This window comes from Eurytemora carolleeae, unplaced genomic scaffold, assembly GCF_000591075.1.
Source record: "Eurytemora carolleeae unplaced genomic scaffold, Eaff_2.0 scaffold224, whole genome shotgun sequence".
NCBI lineage: Eukaryota > Metazoa > Arthropoda > Copepoda > Calanoida > Temoridae > Eurytemora > Eurytemora carolleeae.
This window is the reverse complement of record NW_019396123.1, coordinates 119,824-139,952: the sequence shown is the minus strand read 5'-3', so window position 1 is coordinate 139,952 and position 20,129 is coordinate 119,824. Positions and strand designations below refer to the sequence as shown.

The 20,129-nt window shown below is 33.4% G+C and overlaps 2 protein-coding genes across 2 annotated transcripts; both read right to left on the bottom strand.

Annotated features, from left to right (window-relative positions):
• Positions 1–317: 317 nt before the first annotated feature.
• Positions 318–12,920, bottom strand: LOC111695619 (NACHT and WD repeat domain-containing protein 2). The gene is made up of 23 exons (XM_023465001.1): positions 12,834–12,920; positions 9,569–9,639; positions 8,870–8,947; positions 8,161–8,345; positions 7,726–7,859; positions 7,168–7,327; positions 6,872–6,920; positions 6,485–6,532; positions 6,081–6,421; positions 5,922–6,013; positions 5,796–5,867; positions 4,630–4,783; positions 4,511–4,578; positions 4,351–4,455; positions 2,512–2,696; positions 2,268–2,347; positions 2,136–2,212; positions 1,672–1,847; positions 1,563–1,617; positions 1,432–1,510; positions 661–852; positions 459–543; positions 318–390 (listed from the first exon to the last, which is right to left on the bottom strand). Exons 1-23 carry the CDS (start codon positions 12,918–12,920, stop codon positions 318–320), a joined length of 2,646 nt encoding a protein of 881 aa, XP_023320769.1.
• Positions 12,921–15,995: 3,075 nt separating this feature from the next.
• LOC111695631 (long-chain specific acyl-CoA dehydrogenase, mitochondrial) lies at positions 15,996–17,548 on the bottom strand. Its single transcript, XM_023465015.1, has one exon. The coding sequence runs from the start codon at positions 17,463–17,465 to the stop codon at positions 16,161–16,163; it is 1,305 nt and encodes a 434-aa protein (XP_023320783.1). The 5' UTR covers positions 17,466–17,548; the 3' UTR covers positions 15,996–16,160.
• Between the last annotated feature and the right edge of the window lie 2,581 nt (positions 17,549–20,129).

Below are 20,129 nucleotides of genomic sequence, written 5' to 3'. Positions count from 1 at the left end.
AATATTTAAGGGCTACACCATTGGGTTGCAAAAATAGAGGGATTAGAAAATCAGAGTATATGTTGCCAAGACTAAATTCCTCTTAAAGGATGTATATGTATGGAGAAATAGAATAGTAAAGAAGGATAATGATAAAAAAGCATAAAGAAGAACCTACAAGAGAAAATGATTTAGATTATTCCTTTTTTGTATATTCAATATTCATTGATTCAATGACTAACCTGAGTTTAGATCCCAGGTAATGATCTGAAAATTCAACCAGAATTTAAAAATAATTCTGTAAATAAGAATTAAATTTTTTTTTTTTTTTTAAATAGTTATACACTTTCTGTTGGTTGAATTATTCCCTGGTTGGATATTGAATACAAATATCTTCTGTCCGCTGATATTCTGAAACCAAACAAGAGATTGATCAGCTTCTACCAAATATTTAGATATTTCATAGCTCTATACTCTACCTGATATCAAAGACAGCGAATTTACTTCCTTCAAGGCAGATTTTAAGAGAACCACCCGGAGAATGAAGGCAGTGGTAAGCAGGCACTTTACAACAGTTTAAACTATTTTTTAAATCATTCTTCAGACAACATTCGAAGTTGTTTATATTTAACAGGTTGTAAAATATAAATCTAAGTAGGATATTGAATAAAAGAAACTTACATAAAGCGTTATTTGCTGGAGCTAGTGATTCACATTGTTGGAGAAGAACCCCTATATTCGTCCTACTCCGCTCCGGGAGTAACCGTCCTAAAAGCTGAGGAGCCAACATGTCAGGATTAGTCTTGAGAACTCTTCCTCCCAGGACTAAACTGTTTCTCACCAAGTTTAGTTCTCTCCGAGTCCCGTCGTGAGCTTGAAAGATAAAATAAGGAATATAAAGAAAGGATCTGGAAAGGATACAGATATCAGGATGATGAAGAAAGGATCTGGAAAGGATACAGATATCAGGATGATGAAGAAAGGAGCTGGAAAGGATACAGATATCAGGATGATGAAGAAAGGAGCTGGAAAGGATACAGATATCAGGATGATGAAGAATGAAGCTGGAGTCCCGTCGTCCCGAGTTAAGTCGTGAACTTGAAAGATAAAATAATGAATATATCATGAGGGCAAAACACTTTTGTATCTATAAAATTGACTTTAGCGCTCAGATGATTCATTTCCCCAACGACGGATCAACTTTAGACGTTGATCTACCTCATTGGAAAAACGAATCGACAACCTTCTCTGATTTAAGAAGTTAAACCTCAAATTAAAAAATTATGAACATATTTGATTTCGAGCTAAGCGCCATCATTTTTAACAGAGTTCTAGACATTGATTTAAAGATTGCAAATTTGTAAAGTTCTGTTTATTTCTACTTACATTCTCACTTTTAAATACTTTACTTCAAGAATTATCACATTTTTTAATTAAAAGTGTAATGAAAACCTGGAGAGTTTAGTTTGATTAGGGTTTCCTGTGCAACCTTGTAATCTGATAGAACGGAGTCCAGAGAGCATCCTTGTATCTAAATAACACAGGATAAAAACATGAAATATTAGTTTAAAATGATTACAAACCTTTGTGTGAATCCATTGATAATTAAACAGACAGACTCTAAACAGATCTTGAAACCTAAACTAAGATTCGTAAAAAAAAACAGAAAACCAAGAGTAAATAATAACAAACCTCCGGCTTCGAACTAGATGATATGGAAGCTCAGACAGTTTTCTGAGGTTATATCTAACAGGGTATCTGAAACTACTCCTGGAGTCAGGGTCAGGAGATTCTGAACCCTGAGTAGAATGATATCCTCGACTGTAGATGAGTGGCATTGTTGGAACTTGTCTATCAGCTGTGGCATCCTAGAAACAAGTTTTGATTTTTTCCTTTCACAACACTTTCAGGTAAAGAAACTGAGTTTTTGCCCCAAATGCTGATTTTCCAAACACTTTATCTTTTCGATGGTGTAAACCTGTAAACCTGTAAACCTGTCCTATTTCAGACTTAGATTATTTGATCTAACAGAATTTACAGTTTGAATTACGTTGGGTTGCACAGATATTGTAATTAAAAAACAGCGTTTGTATCAAGAACTTAGTTACTTTAACTTTAGTCTAATTATATTTATCTTAATCTATTCCTGAACCAACCTTGGATTTGAGATTGAACCTGTGTCTTTGTAACTCCGTATACTGGAAGGGTTTAGAAACTCCTCCTCCAAAAGTTCCTGAACATTCAAAGGGAGGTTGGTTTTTAGTTTTTTATATATGTATCAATCCTACCAAGAAAGTAATCTGCTAGAAGCGAATGGATTTCTATAGTTTCTCTTTCAGGTCTGAGATACCTGGAGCTAGCTGCAGTCCTGAATGAAACCCAACCTTGACTTTATAACATAAGTTTAGGCTAAATCATAAAAGTAAATCAAAACTTTAGCTTAAACTGAATATTCAAAATATATTTTGAATCATCAAAAAATATACTTTTTTTTTTTGGGGGGGGGGTGTTTTCCTAAAGAGTCGATGATACCACTTAAGAACAATAATCCCGTCTGCCTGTGTGTCCGCCAAGTATCCTGGTAGGTCAGCTCTCAGCCTAGTCCAGAGCAAAGGAGGAATTCGTCTGACAGGAGGTAGATGATACTGATAGATATCCTCCAGAACTCGATCATCCAAGGATATTAGATCTTCAATCTCAGACTCTGATAATCCAGTCTAAAGCGGTAGAGTTTATGCACCTGGATACAAGGTTAAAAATACATTAGCTTCTCTTAGATATATATTGAACCAGGATATAAAGTAAGTATAAACCTTAGCTGAAGTGGGGTATCCAAAGTACCTGGATACAAAGCTAAATATATACCTTAGCTGCAGTAAGATATCCAAGGCTCCTGGATACAAAGTTCCAACCATGCCTTTCTTCTATTCTCTGTAAGAGCATCGAGATCCCGAGGTTGATATTTCCTAATTTAAAGGGAGAGACCGGCTAGACATGGTAGTTGAGCTGAAAGTGCAGTAGAGACAAACTTTAGGATTTATTTGATACCAATGAGACATTTTTACGGTGTACAGTTTTAAAATACAAGCTTAAGGTCGTTCATAATATTTCACCAGTTGTTTTAGCCAGCAGAAGAAACATTTTTTACAATTATTTAATAACCCGGACCCGACATAACAATTGTGCACCGTAAAATTGGCGCTACGACATCTGCTCTAATTCCATTTGCTCTACGGCCATTTGCTTTAGTTCCATTTGCTCTATAGCTCATAGATCACGACGTTTGCTCTATATGTAATCTGCTCTATACGTCAATTGATCTATGACATAACACGTCATTTGCTGCATAAACATTTTTATGACTGTCTTGGTCCAGTTACTCTACTCAACATTTGCTCTATGAGTAAACACGTCATTACTCATTTGCTCTATAAACATATTTTACAAATATCCTATCATATTAAAACTACGTATTGCTATGTCTAAGATACATAAAACATGTTACAATTCTTCATTATTCCGCCAACTTCCTGGTTTTGTTTGTCTGGTATTTGTGTGCATAGCGAGATACCAAGTTAAATATTAACATTTCCTTGTGATTTGAGTATTGCTTCCTAGAAGAACAACCAGGAGAAAGAAGATCTACAGCATTTACCCTAGCATCATGAACTTTTTGATGCACCATGCAGACCTTCTTCTCTTAGAAAACCATCACACATTAGGTTTTTTTTACTCCTCCTATTATTGAGCAGTCGCACTGTCAAAATGAACTTTGAAGAACAGATTAAAACTGCAAGTTTTAATGATTATTAAAACTGCAAGTTTAAATGATTTGCAAATTTTCTAAAAAATTTCCGCATATCGAACTCCAATAAAATCTATTTTATAGTGTATTTTTAGGTTATAGAGCAAATGACGTGTTTAGTCATAGAGCAAATGAGGTATAGAGCAGATTATTAAATATAGAGCAAATGACTTGATAGATCAAATGGAACTAGAGCAAATGGCCATAGAGCAAATGGAAATAGAGCAGATGTCGTAGCGCCGTAAAAATATTTATATTAAATGAATCCTATTTTTTTTTCTCTACAATACTGCACTTTCAGCTTACCACCATGTCTAGCCGGTCTCTCTCTTTAAGCATGTATATTATTTTAAAGAAGACATTGCTGACGATTAAAAATAACTTTAAATAAATGAACCTGCAAGGAAAGTATCTTCAGGTTTAGCGTAGCTTCTCCAGGTCCTAACTTCTGCAATGATGAGGTTGCAGAACAAAGGAAGAGAACAAGACTAAATATTTAATAACTTTGTATTTAATATATATATATAAATCTACTGACTATTTTTTTAATATCATTATTTATCTGCCTCTATTGAACTAGTGACTAATCTCTGATGATAACTTGTAAGAGCTCTTTTCTCCTGGTTTAAACACATCTCAACCATTTTCCAACCCAGATCTGAACCCAACTCCTAGGAAACAGAGTGATAGGAACTTTTTTTAACTCATCCGACATAACCTCCTTACCTTAATTTCAAGACGATTCTCATCTGGAACTAGTTTCTCCAACTGGTTAAAAACAGTTCTGGATTCACCTTTATTATTTTACTTAAACTTATGTTTGATCCCTATAGTTAGACCCATACCTGGAGCAGGTTTAGAGGTGGAAAAAATAAGTTTACAATTCTCCGGAAGTGGGTTTGGTATCCAGGTTTCTAATTCAACCCAACCTTGAAGCTCTTCTACTCCATCCAGTATGATATAAAGTTGAGAACTGTTCGAACTCAGGTTCAGTAAAGCCTAAAGTTTAATATTTAATAGACAATCTTGAAAAACAGGGTACAGGGTGAGCCTTAAAAAGGGAATTGTTGCTCTGGAGCTTAAAAACTGATCCGCCCAATCTCATTATCAAATAGAAGGGATTTTACAAATCCACCCTATCTAATCATTAAAGGTCCAAACAAGTCCATCCTTACTAATCATAAAAGGTCTAAACAAATCCACCCTATCTTATCATTATAGATTTAAACAAATCCACCCTATCTTATCACTATAGATTTAAACAAATCCGCCCTATCTTATCATTATAGATTTAAACAAATCCGCCCTATCTTATCATTATATAGATTTAAACAAATCCGCCCTATCTTATCATTATAGATTTAAACAAATCCGCCCTATCTTATCATTAAAGGTTTAAACAAATCCACTCTTTCTTATCATAAAATGTCCAAACAAATCCACCCTATCTTATCATTAAAGGTTTGAACAAATCTTCCCTTACTAATCATTAAAGGTTTAAACAAATCTATCCTTTCTAATCACAAAAGGTCTAAACAAAGCCACCCTATTTTATCATCATAGGTCTAAACAAATCCACCCTATTTTATTATTAAATGTCCAAATAACTCCACCCTTTCTAGTCATTAAAGGTCTAAACAAATCCACCCTATCTTATCATTACAGGTCTAAACAAATCCACCCTATCTTATCATCAAATGTCCAAATAAATCCACACTATCTTATCATCAAATGTCCAAATAAATCCAACCTATCTAATTATTAAAGGTTTAAATAAATCCACCCTCTCTAATCATCAAATGTCCAAATAAATCCAACATATCTAATTATTAAAGGTATAAATAAATTCCCCCTATCTAATCATCAAATGTCAAAATAAATCTATCTACTAAAAGAACTCTAAACAAATCCGTTATTATATCATATTATTAAAAAACTACCTGATCTGTTCTCTCAAACTATATAATAGTTTCAGTGACCAGTTGTCTCAAGTTTGTTATTAAAACCTAACCTTAAAGTATTCTGCTATAGGAACTATGTCTGATGGTATATTGGAGAACGGGAGAGACAGATTGTAAGATAACTAAAAATATATTTTTTTATATTTCTATCTTGTGTAATTTAATATTTTAATAACCTGTTGTATTAATGAAGTTAGAAGAGTAAGGACGGATGAGCTGGATGGAGTAGAACCACAGAATCTGCAGATTTTTACATCATCGTTCGATCCTGAACAGCAAATCTTTGATGCGGAACTTTATAAAAGTTATCTTTTTTTATCTGAAGAAAAGTTTACTTTCTATTCCGGCGTACACTCTAGAGATAAATGCAGTTTTTCCAGCTCCAGGTTCCCCAAACACCAGGAAGGGGTCTCTACTGGACCCTGAGAGGTACCTCTGGAGGACTGATATCTCTGTTTCTCTTCCAAGGAATAGATAATTGGATCTCCGACATAAATGAAGATGAGAGATGATCTCAATCAAGGATTCATCCTGCGAGATCAACCTCTCCTTCCTCATCCCCCGGTCTACCAGCTTCATAACACTCTTGTAGAAATGGTTTACGAACTCATTCAGATATTTCTCATGAGTATCCGGAGATAGTCCGTCCCGACCAATCCATTCGATCTCAAACCGTCTAATCAACCGAAAGAAAAAAAACAATATTTTTAAACCCTATTTTCAGTGCTTTATTTTATACCTGGATATTCCTCCTTCCTTTTCCATTTTTGCTCTCACCTCAACATCTCTAAAGTGATTGAGATTAGAATAAAAGAAAGAAAGGAATTAAGTTTTTGCCATAAACTCTGATTTTCTAATCCCTATATCTATGCAACCCTATGTCGTAGCCCTTGCATATTTCAAACTACGAATCAAATAATCTAAGTTTAGAATATAAAAGGTTCTAAATATATAGGGATTAGAAAATTAGAGTTTTTTGCAAAGATTAAATTCACTTGCTTTTCATTTCAGTTTTGACAATTTTTTCTCGATACCAATATATAATATTTGAAGTAAAAATTGATAAAAATATTACTCATTTAACTAAATCATACATGTGTTCCATATTTCTTTGATATACCTTTACCTGAGGTTTGAAAGGAGCCTAGCTGATTCCTGGTCCACAGTTTTCTCAACTTAGATAAAAAATGTTAAAGTTAAAAAAAACTTTCTTTAGAACCAATTTAAAAAATGAAAAGGATCTGATTACTTGCCTCAAACTAAAATTCAAAAGTGTTGATATCTTTGCAACATATATATATATTATATTGTATACCTTTGATATTTCAGCTATTAATCTGCCAGTTCAAAAGTGTACACCATCAGGTAGCAAAGAAATTTGAATTTAAAAAAATTGATTCGAAGCGAGTAATCAATTCTTACCTAAATCAACATACGCTCCTGCTTTCTTAGTGTACTGCAGATTTATATTGTTTATTATCCTGGTGTAAACAATAACATGATCCTTGAAATTGTTTACATTAATACATCCTTTCCTCACCTCCCTCTCTGTTACAGACATCAGATAGTTCTGCAGCTGTTCCTAGTTTACAGGAACAGTTTAGGAAATCCTTGATTCAGAAACTTGAAGTTTATTTTATGAATAGGGTTGTCTTTATAATGTTAAGTGACCCTCCATGCGGGGTCAGTCTTATAACTTTTGTCTGAGTAAAAAAAGACAGATATATTCATATTTTTCAATCTGATAACCTTTCAACTTTGATTCTTCTATTTAAGTGCGCCGTACGGATTTTTGCAATAGAGGCATAATAAATGAACTGAGTTCTGGCCCCAAACTCTGATATTTTAATCCTTCGTAATTACTGCTGCAGTCCCATTAAGAGATTTTAAAAAAAAAATTAAAAATATTTCTCAGTATTAGTTTTTAAACTTGTTAGAAAATTTCAAATTATTTTTAGAAATTCCAGAAAAATATTTTACTTGTGAGAAAAGTCCGTTTGTGTGTAGGTTTTTAGCCCCTATCCTGAGCAAGTTCTGCAGCTCCAGGAGTACTTTCCACCACTGGTTTGCATCCTGTACCTGGAGCTGAGGTTGTGAACGGTTCAGGAAGTTTTCTAGAAATAAAGTAAACGAGATGACTTACTTCTTATCTTTAAAGTTTAGAATGATATCAATTTGAAAAAAAATTTAAAGAGTATAGTTTGTTTCGGAGGTTTGAAAATGATAAACCGTTATAACGTTGATATTCTAACAGTAAGTTACTACATAACATTACATAAATTGATTTTGACTATTTGATTTTTTTTCCCGACCATATCCAATTTTTAAAGTTTTCCTTTGACTATTATATCCCTTTACGATTGTATAGCGTTGTGCATTTATGTTTGAAGACTTGTGCCATATCTCTGCTCATACCTAGATATGAATCTATAGGTTGAAGAATATTTAGAGGCGGATTGGAGTTAGTGTCAGGTTTATACCATTTCCTGAGAACATCTACATTCATACCCATCTTCTCCAACACAACCAGGATCTCATCAAACTCCTTGTAGAAACATACACCATAATATTCAGGACGTTTATCTAATATTGCAGATGATCTTTTAAAATTAAAACTATAGAAATCTTAAGCTAAAAAACGCCGATCACTTATTTCAGATCGCTAAAGATTTATATTGAAACGATGTGTGTGCATTGTGCATTAAGAAAACAAATATTATAATCTATAATCCTTTTTCTCAAACCAAATGCTGCAGTTCAATTTTTTAAAACTTTTATATAAAGGGTGAACCTAAAAAACCACACAAAACGGATTTTTTGGATTATTACTAAGAAAATCCATTTAATAATGGATGAAAATTCGCAAAACTATTATTTCGGGACCAGTTGATCGTGGATTTACCAAGAAAAAATGGATAAAAAGCTTAAATCCATCTTGAAATCACAGATAGAGACCTATCTCCAGAAAAAGCCACATGCCAGTGATGGTAAAATAATAAAGTGGCTGTATATTGGTGCAGTCCCCGGTCCTGACACAATAAATGCAATCAAAAAAGAAAGCCGGAGATGCTTTGTTGTCTACCAGAAGAAGAAGTTTGCAATGCATGGGTTCTGTGCTGATCACCCTCTGTTCCAGGAAGAAAGAACATCCAGGTGAAGAGACTGATGAACATTAAGGAACGCAGGAGCACCCGGTCTGTTTCTAAAAGAGTTGGAGTCTCTCAAACATCAGTTGTAAGAATCATGAAAAAATATGGATATAAGGCATACCACAAGTATAAAGTACAGAAAATGTCAGGTGAGCATAAGGAGAGGCGTGTGGAGTGTGCAAGGATGTTCCTTAGTGTTTATGGGAGAAGAGTGAGGAATGACAGAAAGTGGGGAAAGATCATCAATACTGATTTCAGTGCCAAAATCACTACTTATGGCCAAAAGAAAATGTTTGGAGTATTCTTAAGGGAAAGGTTGCTGAAAAATAATGCTCTAATGACTAACAGCTGAAGAAAGCCATCATTGCAGCATGGAGAGAGATTGACGATGATAAGGCTCTATGTAGACATTTGATGGCTTCTCTGCCCCACCGACTACGAGCTGTTATAGACAAAGAAGGCCGTCAAATCCAGAAGGAAGACTACTAAAAGTTTCCAAATACTAAAATATATATGTAACCACTAAAATATATCCAATAAAACTGTTTGAATCATAATGCATCAAACAATTAGAGAAGAATTTGTAATATGTGTGGGTTTTTTTAGGTTCACCCTTTATATCTCACTGTAACTAAAATTTTTGGTTAAAAAATAAGTTTAGGCCAAGTTCTTACCTTGGTGGGAATATACGATGGAATAGGTCTGTATCCATATTTTTGTCCCCCGAAATATATAAAGTTTGGTCCTGAAAACAGGAAAACTAGTTTTTTTTTTTTTTTACATTTTCAGTTTAATACAAGCTCTAATGTTAAAACTGATAAAATTTTTTAAAAATATCAAAAAACGTTTTTTTACAATTTTTTGACAATTGTTAATTTTTCCCCGTGTTGAAATTCATCCAGTAAAGACAGCACTCATATAAAGTAATGCAATATTCCAGAAAAAGTTCTTGTCTTAGTGACATTTTTATTTTCCGTTTTTTTTTCATTTTATAAGCAAAACTATTTTAATGGTTAATTTCGAGCAAGATAGATATAGAATCTGTAAAATGTAGATATCAAGCCCGGATATATCAAGATCTAGTTCAAGTTGTGGAGCTAGGATGGAAAACTAATCTACCTATTGAAAGTTTCTGACAGTTTTCCAGTTCCGCCATACACAGCTCTGAATATACCAGGAGAAATTCAGATTTAAAAAAGAAACTTAAATAAAAGTTAATTGTTGGGAAAGCTTAAATAGCTTAAGTACACCTCTGGGAAACTTATCCTGAACTTCAAGTAAATTTTGAGTAAACTTCAAGAAAACTTTGAGTAAACCTCTGGCAAATCTATCCTAAACTTCAAGTAACCTTGAGTAAACTTCAAAAAAACTTTGAGTAAATCTTGGCAAGCCTATCCTAAACTTCAAGTAAACCTTGAGTAAACTTCAAAAAAAACTTTGAGTAAACCTCTGGCAAACCTATCCTAAACTTAAAGTGATCTTTGAGTAAACTTTAAGTTAACCTTGGGTAAAACTTAAGTAAACTTTGAGTTAACTTCAAGAAACCCTTTAGTAAACTTCAAACTTTGAGTAAACTTCAAACCTTGAGTAAACTTGAAACCTTTAGTAAACTTCAAACCTTTAGTAAACTTCAAAAATTTAGTAAACTTCAAACCAACCTTTAGTAACTTCAAACCTTTAGTAAACTTCAAACCTTGTGTAAACTTTAAACCTTAAGAGTAAGCTTCAAACCTTTAGTAAACTTCGAACCTTGGGTAAGCTTCATACGTTGATTAAACTTCAAACAAACTTTGAGTAAACCTCCAATAAACCTTGAGTAAACTTCTAGTAAATTTTGATTAGTAAATCTCAAGTAAACTTTGAGTAAACCTAGAGCAAACTTCAAATAAATCTTAAAGGGAGTGTTCACGAAAAACGAAAGGGGGTATAGGCTTACGGACAAAAATAAGCGCTTTTGATCGCTATTAATCTTACTTCTACATGTTGTGTCTATATGGAGAAAATTGTAAAAAAAAACGACTCATACCGAAGAACGTAGGGTCCATACAAATTCAGAAAGTTGCAACATTCAACTCGGATCGTAAAAAAAATATTTAATTCCAAACAAATCATTCAGATATTACAACCAATAATCATCGATAATTTTTCGGCGCATATATATATTCTTGACATTTCATAATATATTTCTTTTTATTTTGAAAACATTTACTCCTGTTTCGAGGATTTTTGATAATGAAGACGACATTTTCATATCTTCCAGGAATGTTCGAAAATCCAGCGCCAGCGAAATATTATTTAAAAAAATCAAAAATCTTATATAATATTAACTATACACGAATGAGTCGAAAAATAATCGACTACTATTAGTTGTAATATCCGAATGATTTGTTTGGAATTAGATTGATTATTTTACGATTCGAGTAGAATGTTGCAACTGTCTGATTTGTATGGACGCTACGTTCTTCATTGATTCTTCAAAATGAGTAGTTTTTAGCAATTTTCTCCTTATAGACGCAACAGATAGAAGTATCAGTTGCGATCAAAAGCTCTTTTTTTCCGCCGTAAGCCTATACCCCCTTTTATTTTCCATGAACACTCCCTTTAAGTAAATTTCAAACCTTGATTGAACTTCAAGTACACCTGAAGTAAACATTAAGTTTACCTAGAATATACTTAGACTTGATATTGAGTAAGCCTTGAACTGTATGTAAGTAGAAAGTAATTTAATGTTTTCTATCTAGATTTATTTAGAGATAACTGATATCTAGAATTTATTACAAATCTAGAAATACCCAGAGAAAACTGATATCCATATTTTAGTTATCTGATATCAGAGATATCAGATAACTAAAATATTTCAAATCTAGAAATACTAAGAGATAACTGATAACTAAAATATTTTAATTATAGAAATACCAAGAGATAAAGGATATCTCAAATATTTCAAATCTAGAAATACCCAGAGATAACTGATAACTAAAATATTTCAATTCTAGAAATACCAAGAGATAAAGGATATCTAGAATATTTCAATTCTAGAAATACCAAGAGATAAAGGAGATATCTAAAATATGTCAAATCTAGAAATACCAAGAGATAAAAGATATCTAAAATATTTAAAATCTAGAAATACCCAGAAATAACTGATAACTAAAGTATTCCTAATCTAGAAATATCCACAGATAACTGATACTAAAATATTTCAAATCTAGAAATACCCAGAGATAACTGATATCTAAAATACTGGGCTTCTTCTATTTCAACATTTATTTGTGGGTTTATCTGTGAGCCTCTCTCTTTGTACAGTATAAAACAAAAACAAAAAAGTTTGTGGATTTTATAATATTTTTTTGCGCATTTTCAAAATTTTACAAAATGAAAAACTTTTTAACACAATTTTTTAATTTGGCTCATTTATAAACCTTTCCTGCAGGGTCACGGTAGGTCCTACACAAAATTTGGGCCCGATCGGTTCAGCCCCGTTTTGACGTTTATTGGATACAAACAAACAGACAGACAAGTCAAAGGAATTAAGTCTTTGTACCAAACTCTGATTTTATAATGCATATATTTTTTCCTCCTGATGGTGTAAACCTTTGATATTTCAAACTTAGATTCTGTCATCTAACAGAATTCATAGTTTGAAATATCTAAGGTCTACGGCATTGGATTGCAAAGATATAGGGATTAGAAATTCATAGTTTGTGACAAAGACTCAATTCCTTTATATAGAGATTCCAAATCTAGAAATACCAAGAGATAACTGATATCTAAAATATTCAAAAGCTATAATTATCTAGAATTATTAATATTTATAAACTGTAAAAACTTTACATACAAATAGAAATATTTATATATTTATAAACCTAGAAGATATTGAATTCCAAAAATACGATTTCTTCTAAGATAATTTTCTTCTCCATCTAGTTTGATTCCTACCTGGAATTCAATCCCATATCTATCCCTGCAGTAATCCTTGAGTTTAGGATAAACGTGTTCCATGAGAATATTTCTCTCTAGAACCATATCCGTGAAGGTAGAGCTGGTGAAGATACGGACGACCTATAATAAATCCATCCTGTATTTCCACTCGACAAATCCAAACTTCATTAAAGGGACTGTAAAGGAAAAATGAATGGTGGTGTAGGCTGAAACCTGAGAATCTCATGAGTTGAACGATACCTATAAGACATCTATCTGATGTTCCTGTCTCTAGAAAGTGACATAAAACGGTGTCAAAATTATACCAAAACGTATGAATGTAAGATATACGTCCGTATCACGTGACCAGAACTCCATCTAATGGCAGTGCAGTGTACTGCTCACTAAATACAGACGGATACCTATAAGACATCTATCTGATGTTCCTGTCTCTAGAAAGTGACATAAAACGGTGTCAAAATTATACCAAAACGTATAAATGTAAGATATACGTCCGTATCACGTGACCAGAACTCCATCTAATGGCAGTGCAGTGTACTTGTCACGAAATAGAGACGGAGACACGTGACAATAATACTGCACTGCCATTGGTTGGAGTTCTGATGACATGTTCCGGACGCATAAATAATATTATCAAATATATATATCAAAAATGACAAATTAATAAATTCAAATAATGATCGGAGCAAGCTGGAGTTTCTTAGGCTCCTCTGGGATATCGTTGGTTTAGATTGGTTGCTTATTTGTTGAATATGATCTGTTTAATACTACGAATCTTACATAAAATCTTACATATTTACGTTGTGGTATAATTTTGACACAGTTTTATGTCAATTTCTCGAGACAAGAACATCAGATAGAACTCTTAGGGGTCTAACTCAATTCCTGAGATTCTCAGGTTTCAGCCTATACCCCCTTTCCTTTTTCCTTTTCAGTCCCTTTGACATTTATTTACAAGAAAGGAAAAGCTCGGTTCTAAGGTATATAGTTAGGTTTTTTGACAGCATGTTTACAATATACTGTCAAATTACCCGGATACAAGGAACTAATGCGAGGAAAGTTAATTTCGGTTGCGTATACTCTGTGTACATATTGAAACCAGTTGTCTCTGGGCGGAATTTGTAAACAAGAAGAGATGCATCAGTGTTCGTCTAGTATCCGAGGAGGTTAAAAGCATTTAATTTTGATAATTTTGAAAATTCACATAATAGTTTTCTATGACCAGAATATTTCATAGATTATTTTTGTGAAAATGGATTCCATGTCAGGCTGTGACATCCGTCTTGTGTTTACTTTTCCGCCCAAAGATAGTACACTCCAGTACAAAAAATGTGTACACTTCTGAAACTTTCCTTGCATTAGTTCCTTGCCCGGATGCAATAGAGTGCACATCCTGAAGCCAGAACTTTTATTGGTAATATCGAGATTAAACATTGATTCTCATCTTAATGCAGAACTACGGATTTATGATTTTTGATTTTCCTTGGTGGTCATATCCTGCATGGATAACTTTTGTAAATCCTCAAATTTAAAAGCGCCCACATTGGATATTTAGATACAGCACACAAGATAAACAACACTTGCAAAAGTTCTGATCTCTGAACAAGAAAAATAAATTAAGAATATTTAATTTATTGAAAGTTGAAGTCCAGGGTTTCGTTCCTTGGTTGAAAGAGGAGGAAGGTTTTCTAGATCACCCTGATACAGTCGATCCATATCGGAGCTGTTCATTCTTATACAAGTTCTGCAATCTTTATCAAAACTAGAAATAACATCTTTTTATAAAGGATTCTTAATCTTAAAGAGATGAATGTGAAATCTATAATTTAGACTATAAATTACAACGTATTTTATGCAAAAATTAAACTTAAATAATAAAGATATGATCTTCAATTTTACTTTCAATTTTTTTACAGTAAACTAACTTGGGAACCCAGCTTTGCCTGGAATCTGAACTTTCTGTATAAAAGTAAATCCAGTCAACTTAAAACATGTCTAAACCAAGAAAAGAACATTTCCGTGGTTCTACAGGGGATATTAGTTCCAAAACTAACACTTGGCCCATTTCTAACACTGAGTGTTAGAAATGGGCCAAATCTGCATAGTTATCTTTTTCAAGAGTATATATCTTTAAATCCAAGACGAGTAGAACAAGATTACACCATATATTTATAAAAATGGTTAAAACTTTATCTTGAAACAATAAATGTCAATTTTAAACTAGTAATAAGGTGTGAGAATTAGATTTTGATGATTATTGATTTCATTATCGAATATATCCCTATTTTGAAACAATTACCGGATTTCAGCTCATGTCGCGTTTTCGGAAAATTTCCTGGTTTTGAGACAATTACCGGAATTCACATCAATGTCAATTTTCATGTATACGCATTTACGAAACAAAACAAGTTTTTATTGATAAGGTAAAATATAAACAAAATAGAAAATAAAACAAACTGTCCTTTTATAACTAAAAATCATTAAAGCATTTAGACATCTAAATATTAATATCATTTGTTCTTACAATATAGATTTAACTAGAAATGCGGAAACTGTTTGTTTAAAATGCTTGAAAATAAATCATCCATATTCTCTAATTTAACAGATAAAATGTGGAAACTTAGATACTACAAATAATTCAGAAGTTAATTTGTAGTCTTCATAAGATAATTTTTGTTTTAAGTGATTTATTTTGTAAGATATGAAAGTGAGTTTTGTTTTAAATTGTGGATTATACTTAAAAACGGGAAAGTGGGTTTTGTCTCGAAAACGTGACAATATGTTTCAAATTCAGGATATGTTCGAAAATGGAAAACCTGACATTGTCTTGAAATCGGTCGAGAGATTTAATATAAAAAGAACTCCTATTATAATTTTGATTTAAAAAAAGGTTAAAATTGGGAAGTGTTGTCCTCGTAATGTTTAATAAAATGTTGGTTATAGTTTTTATTATCGACTTTTACTCTGGATATTGGCCGGGATCCCAAAAACCCAGGCTTTCACTTGGTGCCCATTTCTAACTTCCTGGTCCCTCTATATCTTTAATATTATCCCCCCTGGTCCCTTATAATATTGTTTTATATTTCATTTATTTTTAAAAACACATACAGACTTTTCTTTCTTCATCCTTTCTTCAAACCAATATATACATTAAACATATTTGACAAAAAAAATATATTGGTTCCATAAAGTACATTTATATTCTTAAGAAATTTGAAAATCTTCGATTTAACAAAGAAACTTGTATTCTATAAGATAACATATATAGTTGTTAATAAAAACAAGGTTGTAAGATAAGGATTAAATAAAAACAAAATTTTCAGCTTATTGCTTTGTTATGTTCCTAGCAATAAGCTCCTTCATTATTTCATTAGTTCCACCGTAGATTGTCTGAACCCTGGAGCTAGCATAGGCCTTGGCAATATTAGTCTCCCACATGAATCCCCATCCTCCATGAAGCTGAAGACAATCCCCAGCAACCTTGTTCTCAAGATCAGTTGCCCAGTATTTAGCCATACTAGCCATCTCTCCACATAGTTTCTTATGTTCATGTAACTCCATACATTGATCTATAAATGCTCTACACACTGCTATAGAGGTCTTGAGTTCTGCTAGTTTATGTTGAACAGTTTGAAGATCAGATACATGACGACCAAACGCTTTTCTATGCTTCACCCAGGTTCTTGTCTCCTCAAACACTGCCTCGGAGGTAGCGATGGAGTGGACGGCAATGAGGAGACGCTCCTGGGGTAGCTGCTCCATGAGCTGATAGAACCCAGTGTTCTCCTTACCTAGCAGAGCACTTGCTGGAACACGAACATCCTCAAAGAATAGTTCAGCTGTATCCTGACCCTTAAGTCCAAGTTTCTTGAGTTTTCTACCCTTGTGAAATCCAGGTGTGTCAGCATCTACTAGGAATAAAGAAACTCCATGCGCAGCTCTCTTAGCATCCATCTTAGTTTTAGCAACAACTACGCATAAATCTGTGAGCCAACCATTAGTAATATAGATCTTACTCCCATTTATTATCCAATCTGATCCGTCTTTCTTAGCATTGGTTCTAATACCCTGGAGATCAGAACCTGCATCAGGTTCCGTCATTCCTATAGATCCTATACAATCTCCAGCAGTCATAGCTGGGATATAACGATCCTGCTGTTCCTTGGTTCCGTAGTGAGCTATGTATGGCATAACTATGGTCGAGTGAAGGGCCATAGCTGGAGCGGATACAAATGCATAGGACTGCTCCTCTGCAACGATCATCTCATCAATAAAAGATCCTCCGATCCCTCCAATATCCGCAGAAATGTTTACTCCGAGTAAACCTTGTCTCCCCATGGCCTGCCAGGATTCCCTGGTTGGTTGTCCAGCGTCTTCAAAGCTCTCCTGCTGGGGTTGGAGTTCCTCCCTCATAAACTTCCTTACAGACTCACGGAACATATCCTGGTCAGTGCTGAACAGTTTCCGGCTTCCAATATCCGTCATTTTACCCATCTGAGCAGGAGCAGGACGGATAGGTTCAGATCCGTCCACAGGTTCTTTCTCCGGAACCTGGCTCCGTAGAGCTGATGTACTGAACGCCTGACATTGTTTAACACGGAGAACTGATTGGGCCTTGGTGAGAAGCATTGTAAATAACTGAACTGAAGCGAAGGCAGAGCAATCAAGCACTGTAGTGTCCAAGCGTACGTTCTTTATCAGGAGGTTATAGAGTACAAGATCCTGTTGTGAAGAGATAATTCACCGTCCCTTGCCTTAGAACGTAGACGGGAAAACAAAGATCGAAGTTCAAATAAGGATCAAAATATTACAATACAAAAAATAAAAAATAAAGTATGAATTTGTATCAATAAATGTATCTTTGTTTCCGAAAATTAAAATTTCTTCAAATCGAAGACGATATTCGGAAATGGTTTCCCAAACTTCAATAATAAGTTATGAAACTTCTTTTTCAAAACACACTATTTTTGTTGTTGGAAAAGTCGCATTTCAATTGTAAAAATATATAGTATTATGATTAATTTATTGTTCAATTAAAAAAGAGATTTACATGTTTATAATGTTATATATATAAATATATATATATTGTATGACAATTATACATACAGTTTTATCAATGCTATATTAACATCTTAATTTGTTTTTAAGATAAATATATTCTACAGAAGCTTAGTTAACTTTAAACTTTTAATATTTTATTTGATTACAGGCTTACCCACATAGGATGAGACTGAGGAGATCGACTGTACGGAAATTATACAGTTAATTTTCTCATTAATTAACTTGTTAACTTTAGAGATCGACTGTACGGAAATTATACAGTTAATTTTCTCATTAATTAACTTGTTAACTTGTTTCTTTCTTTGCCAAATCATTTAATAAGCCATTAATAGACATATCTTCAACTGTTGGTGTTCTATGAATCAGATACTTGATATTGAAGTTCAATGGAACTACTTCTTCTACCTACCACATGCCTGGAGGAGGTCCCCAGGGAACCCTGCTGGGAGTCCTTGAATACCTGGTCCAGTGCAATGATAATGCTAATTTAGTGCAACCAGACTTCAGATTTAAATATGTGGATGATCTCACAATCTTAGAACTCTTATCTCTCTCTCCCTGTTCTGGAAATCTCTCATCCTACAACTGTAAGCTCCATGTACCATCGGATATAGGAACTGACCAACTTAATATTCATCAATCTAATCTACTCACGCAGAATTATATTAATACCATCTCTGAGTGGACAAGGATCAATAAAATGATGCTTAATTCTGCTAAATACATGATATATACCCGGAGATATGGTTCACTCTGTACGAGGCTGAACCTAGAAAGTAATATTTTGGAAAAGGTGTAAGCAACCAAACGTCTAGGTGTATGGATAAGTGAAGATTTAGATTGGGAATTAAATACTCCAAACCTGTGCAAAAAGGCAAATTCTCGAATATCCTTGCTGTGCAAATTAAAATATGTTGGTATGTCCACTCAGGATCCACTCAAAACCTATATATCGTTTATACCCTGCCTACTGGAGTATGCCTGTGTGGTCTGGCACTCCACACTGACGGTCAACCAGACCTGCGCACTAGAACGAGTACAGAAAACCTGTCTCAGGGTAATACTTGATCGAGAATATATAGGATATGAGTCTGCACTTGAAACACTAGAAGTTCGTCGAGAAAAAATGTTTGTTAAGCTCAAACCACAGATCCATAGAGAATAGAATATATAGAGAGGAATTTACTAGAAAAAAGTGTAAAACGGCCATTTTGTTGTACTGTTTCCATACTGCAGGTGTACTTCACATATTTATGCTATATAACCTGTTGGGCCCTGGAATATCATTTTATAGAAAATCTAAAATTATTGTTAAAAGAAAACCAAATTATGAAATAGGCTGGTTTCATAGTTGACCAATGATCATTTCACATAGACTCTAGGCCTTCCACTTTACAAACGATGATTTTCCGTTATAACTATAAATCAAATGATGTTTTTATTCACCTAATTCATTATAAAGTTTATTTAACAGTTTAAAAAATTCGAAGTTGAAATGGATAGTATAGGCAACATACTGTATGAATGTACTTTTGTGCATATAATTTGTGCACATTTAGATGATTTGTACACTTTGAATTCCCTTTCAGGCTGAAAGGGACTGAAAAAATTCATACCGAGAGATTCTTTTAATTCCTCTCTATATATTCTATTCTCTATGCATAGATCCCTGTTTCCGAGAAATATTCCTCTACACAACCATTACCTTAGAGAACAGAATCTGTTCACAGTTGTTCAAGCCAGGACGGGAGATCATCTATACCATATATTCAGAGATTACTGAATAGTAATAGATGAACATATGTGTGCTTTTACCAATATAACAAATTTAAAATGTATAATCTTATTTCATATGAATATTAATCCTCGGATTTTTATCATAATAAATTCTATTTATTTATTTATATATATCTTCAAGGAGAAACCTTGAGAAGTTCAATCAATACTATTGAAATCATTGGATTGGTTTATAATTGTTTAGGGGACTAGGTTTATGTTTATACAGCTACAGGGTGTCCCAAAATAAATGTGAATTAAGTGTGGTCTTCTGCTTTTTATTTTAAAAAATGTAGGAGACATTGACATGTTTATTGGAACACCCAGGAGAAAATTTCCTACTCCTATTTTCTTTATCCGAAATAAATTCCTAATGGGTTTCCATGTTGCAAGGAGAGAGAAGAATGAAGATTAATTACACATATTTTATCTTCTTTCTAATAAAAATACATAATA

Excerpts from the sequence above, each read along its gene's own strand:
- LOC111695619 (XM_023465001.1), bottom strand. The coding sequence starts at position 12,920 with ATGGTTCTAGAGAGAAATATTCTCATGGAACACGTTTATCCTAAACTC. Across the intron at positions 8,948-9,568 it reads CATCGTATATTCCCACCAAG|AAACAGACCGGGTGCTCCTG; the intron begins GTAAGAACTTGG and ends CAACTCTTTTAG. Across the intron at positions 6,014-6,080 it reads AGTGTACGCCGGAATAGAAA|GATCGAACGATGATGTAAAA; the intron begins GTAAACTTTTCT and ends TTTGCTGTTCAG.
- LOC111695631 (XM_023465015.1), bottom strand. The coding sequence starts at position 17,465 with ATGCTTCTCACCAAGGCCCAATCAGTTCTCCGTGTTAAACAATGTCAG.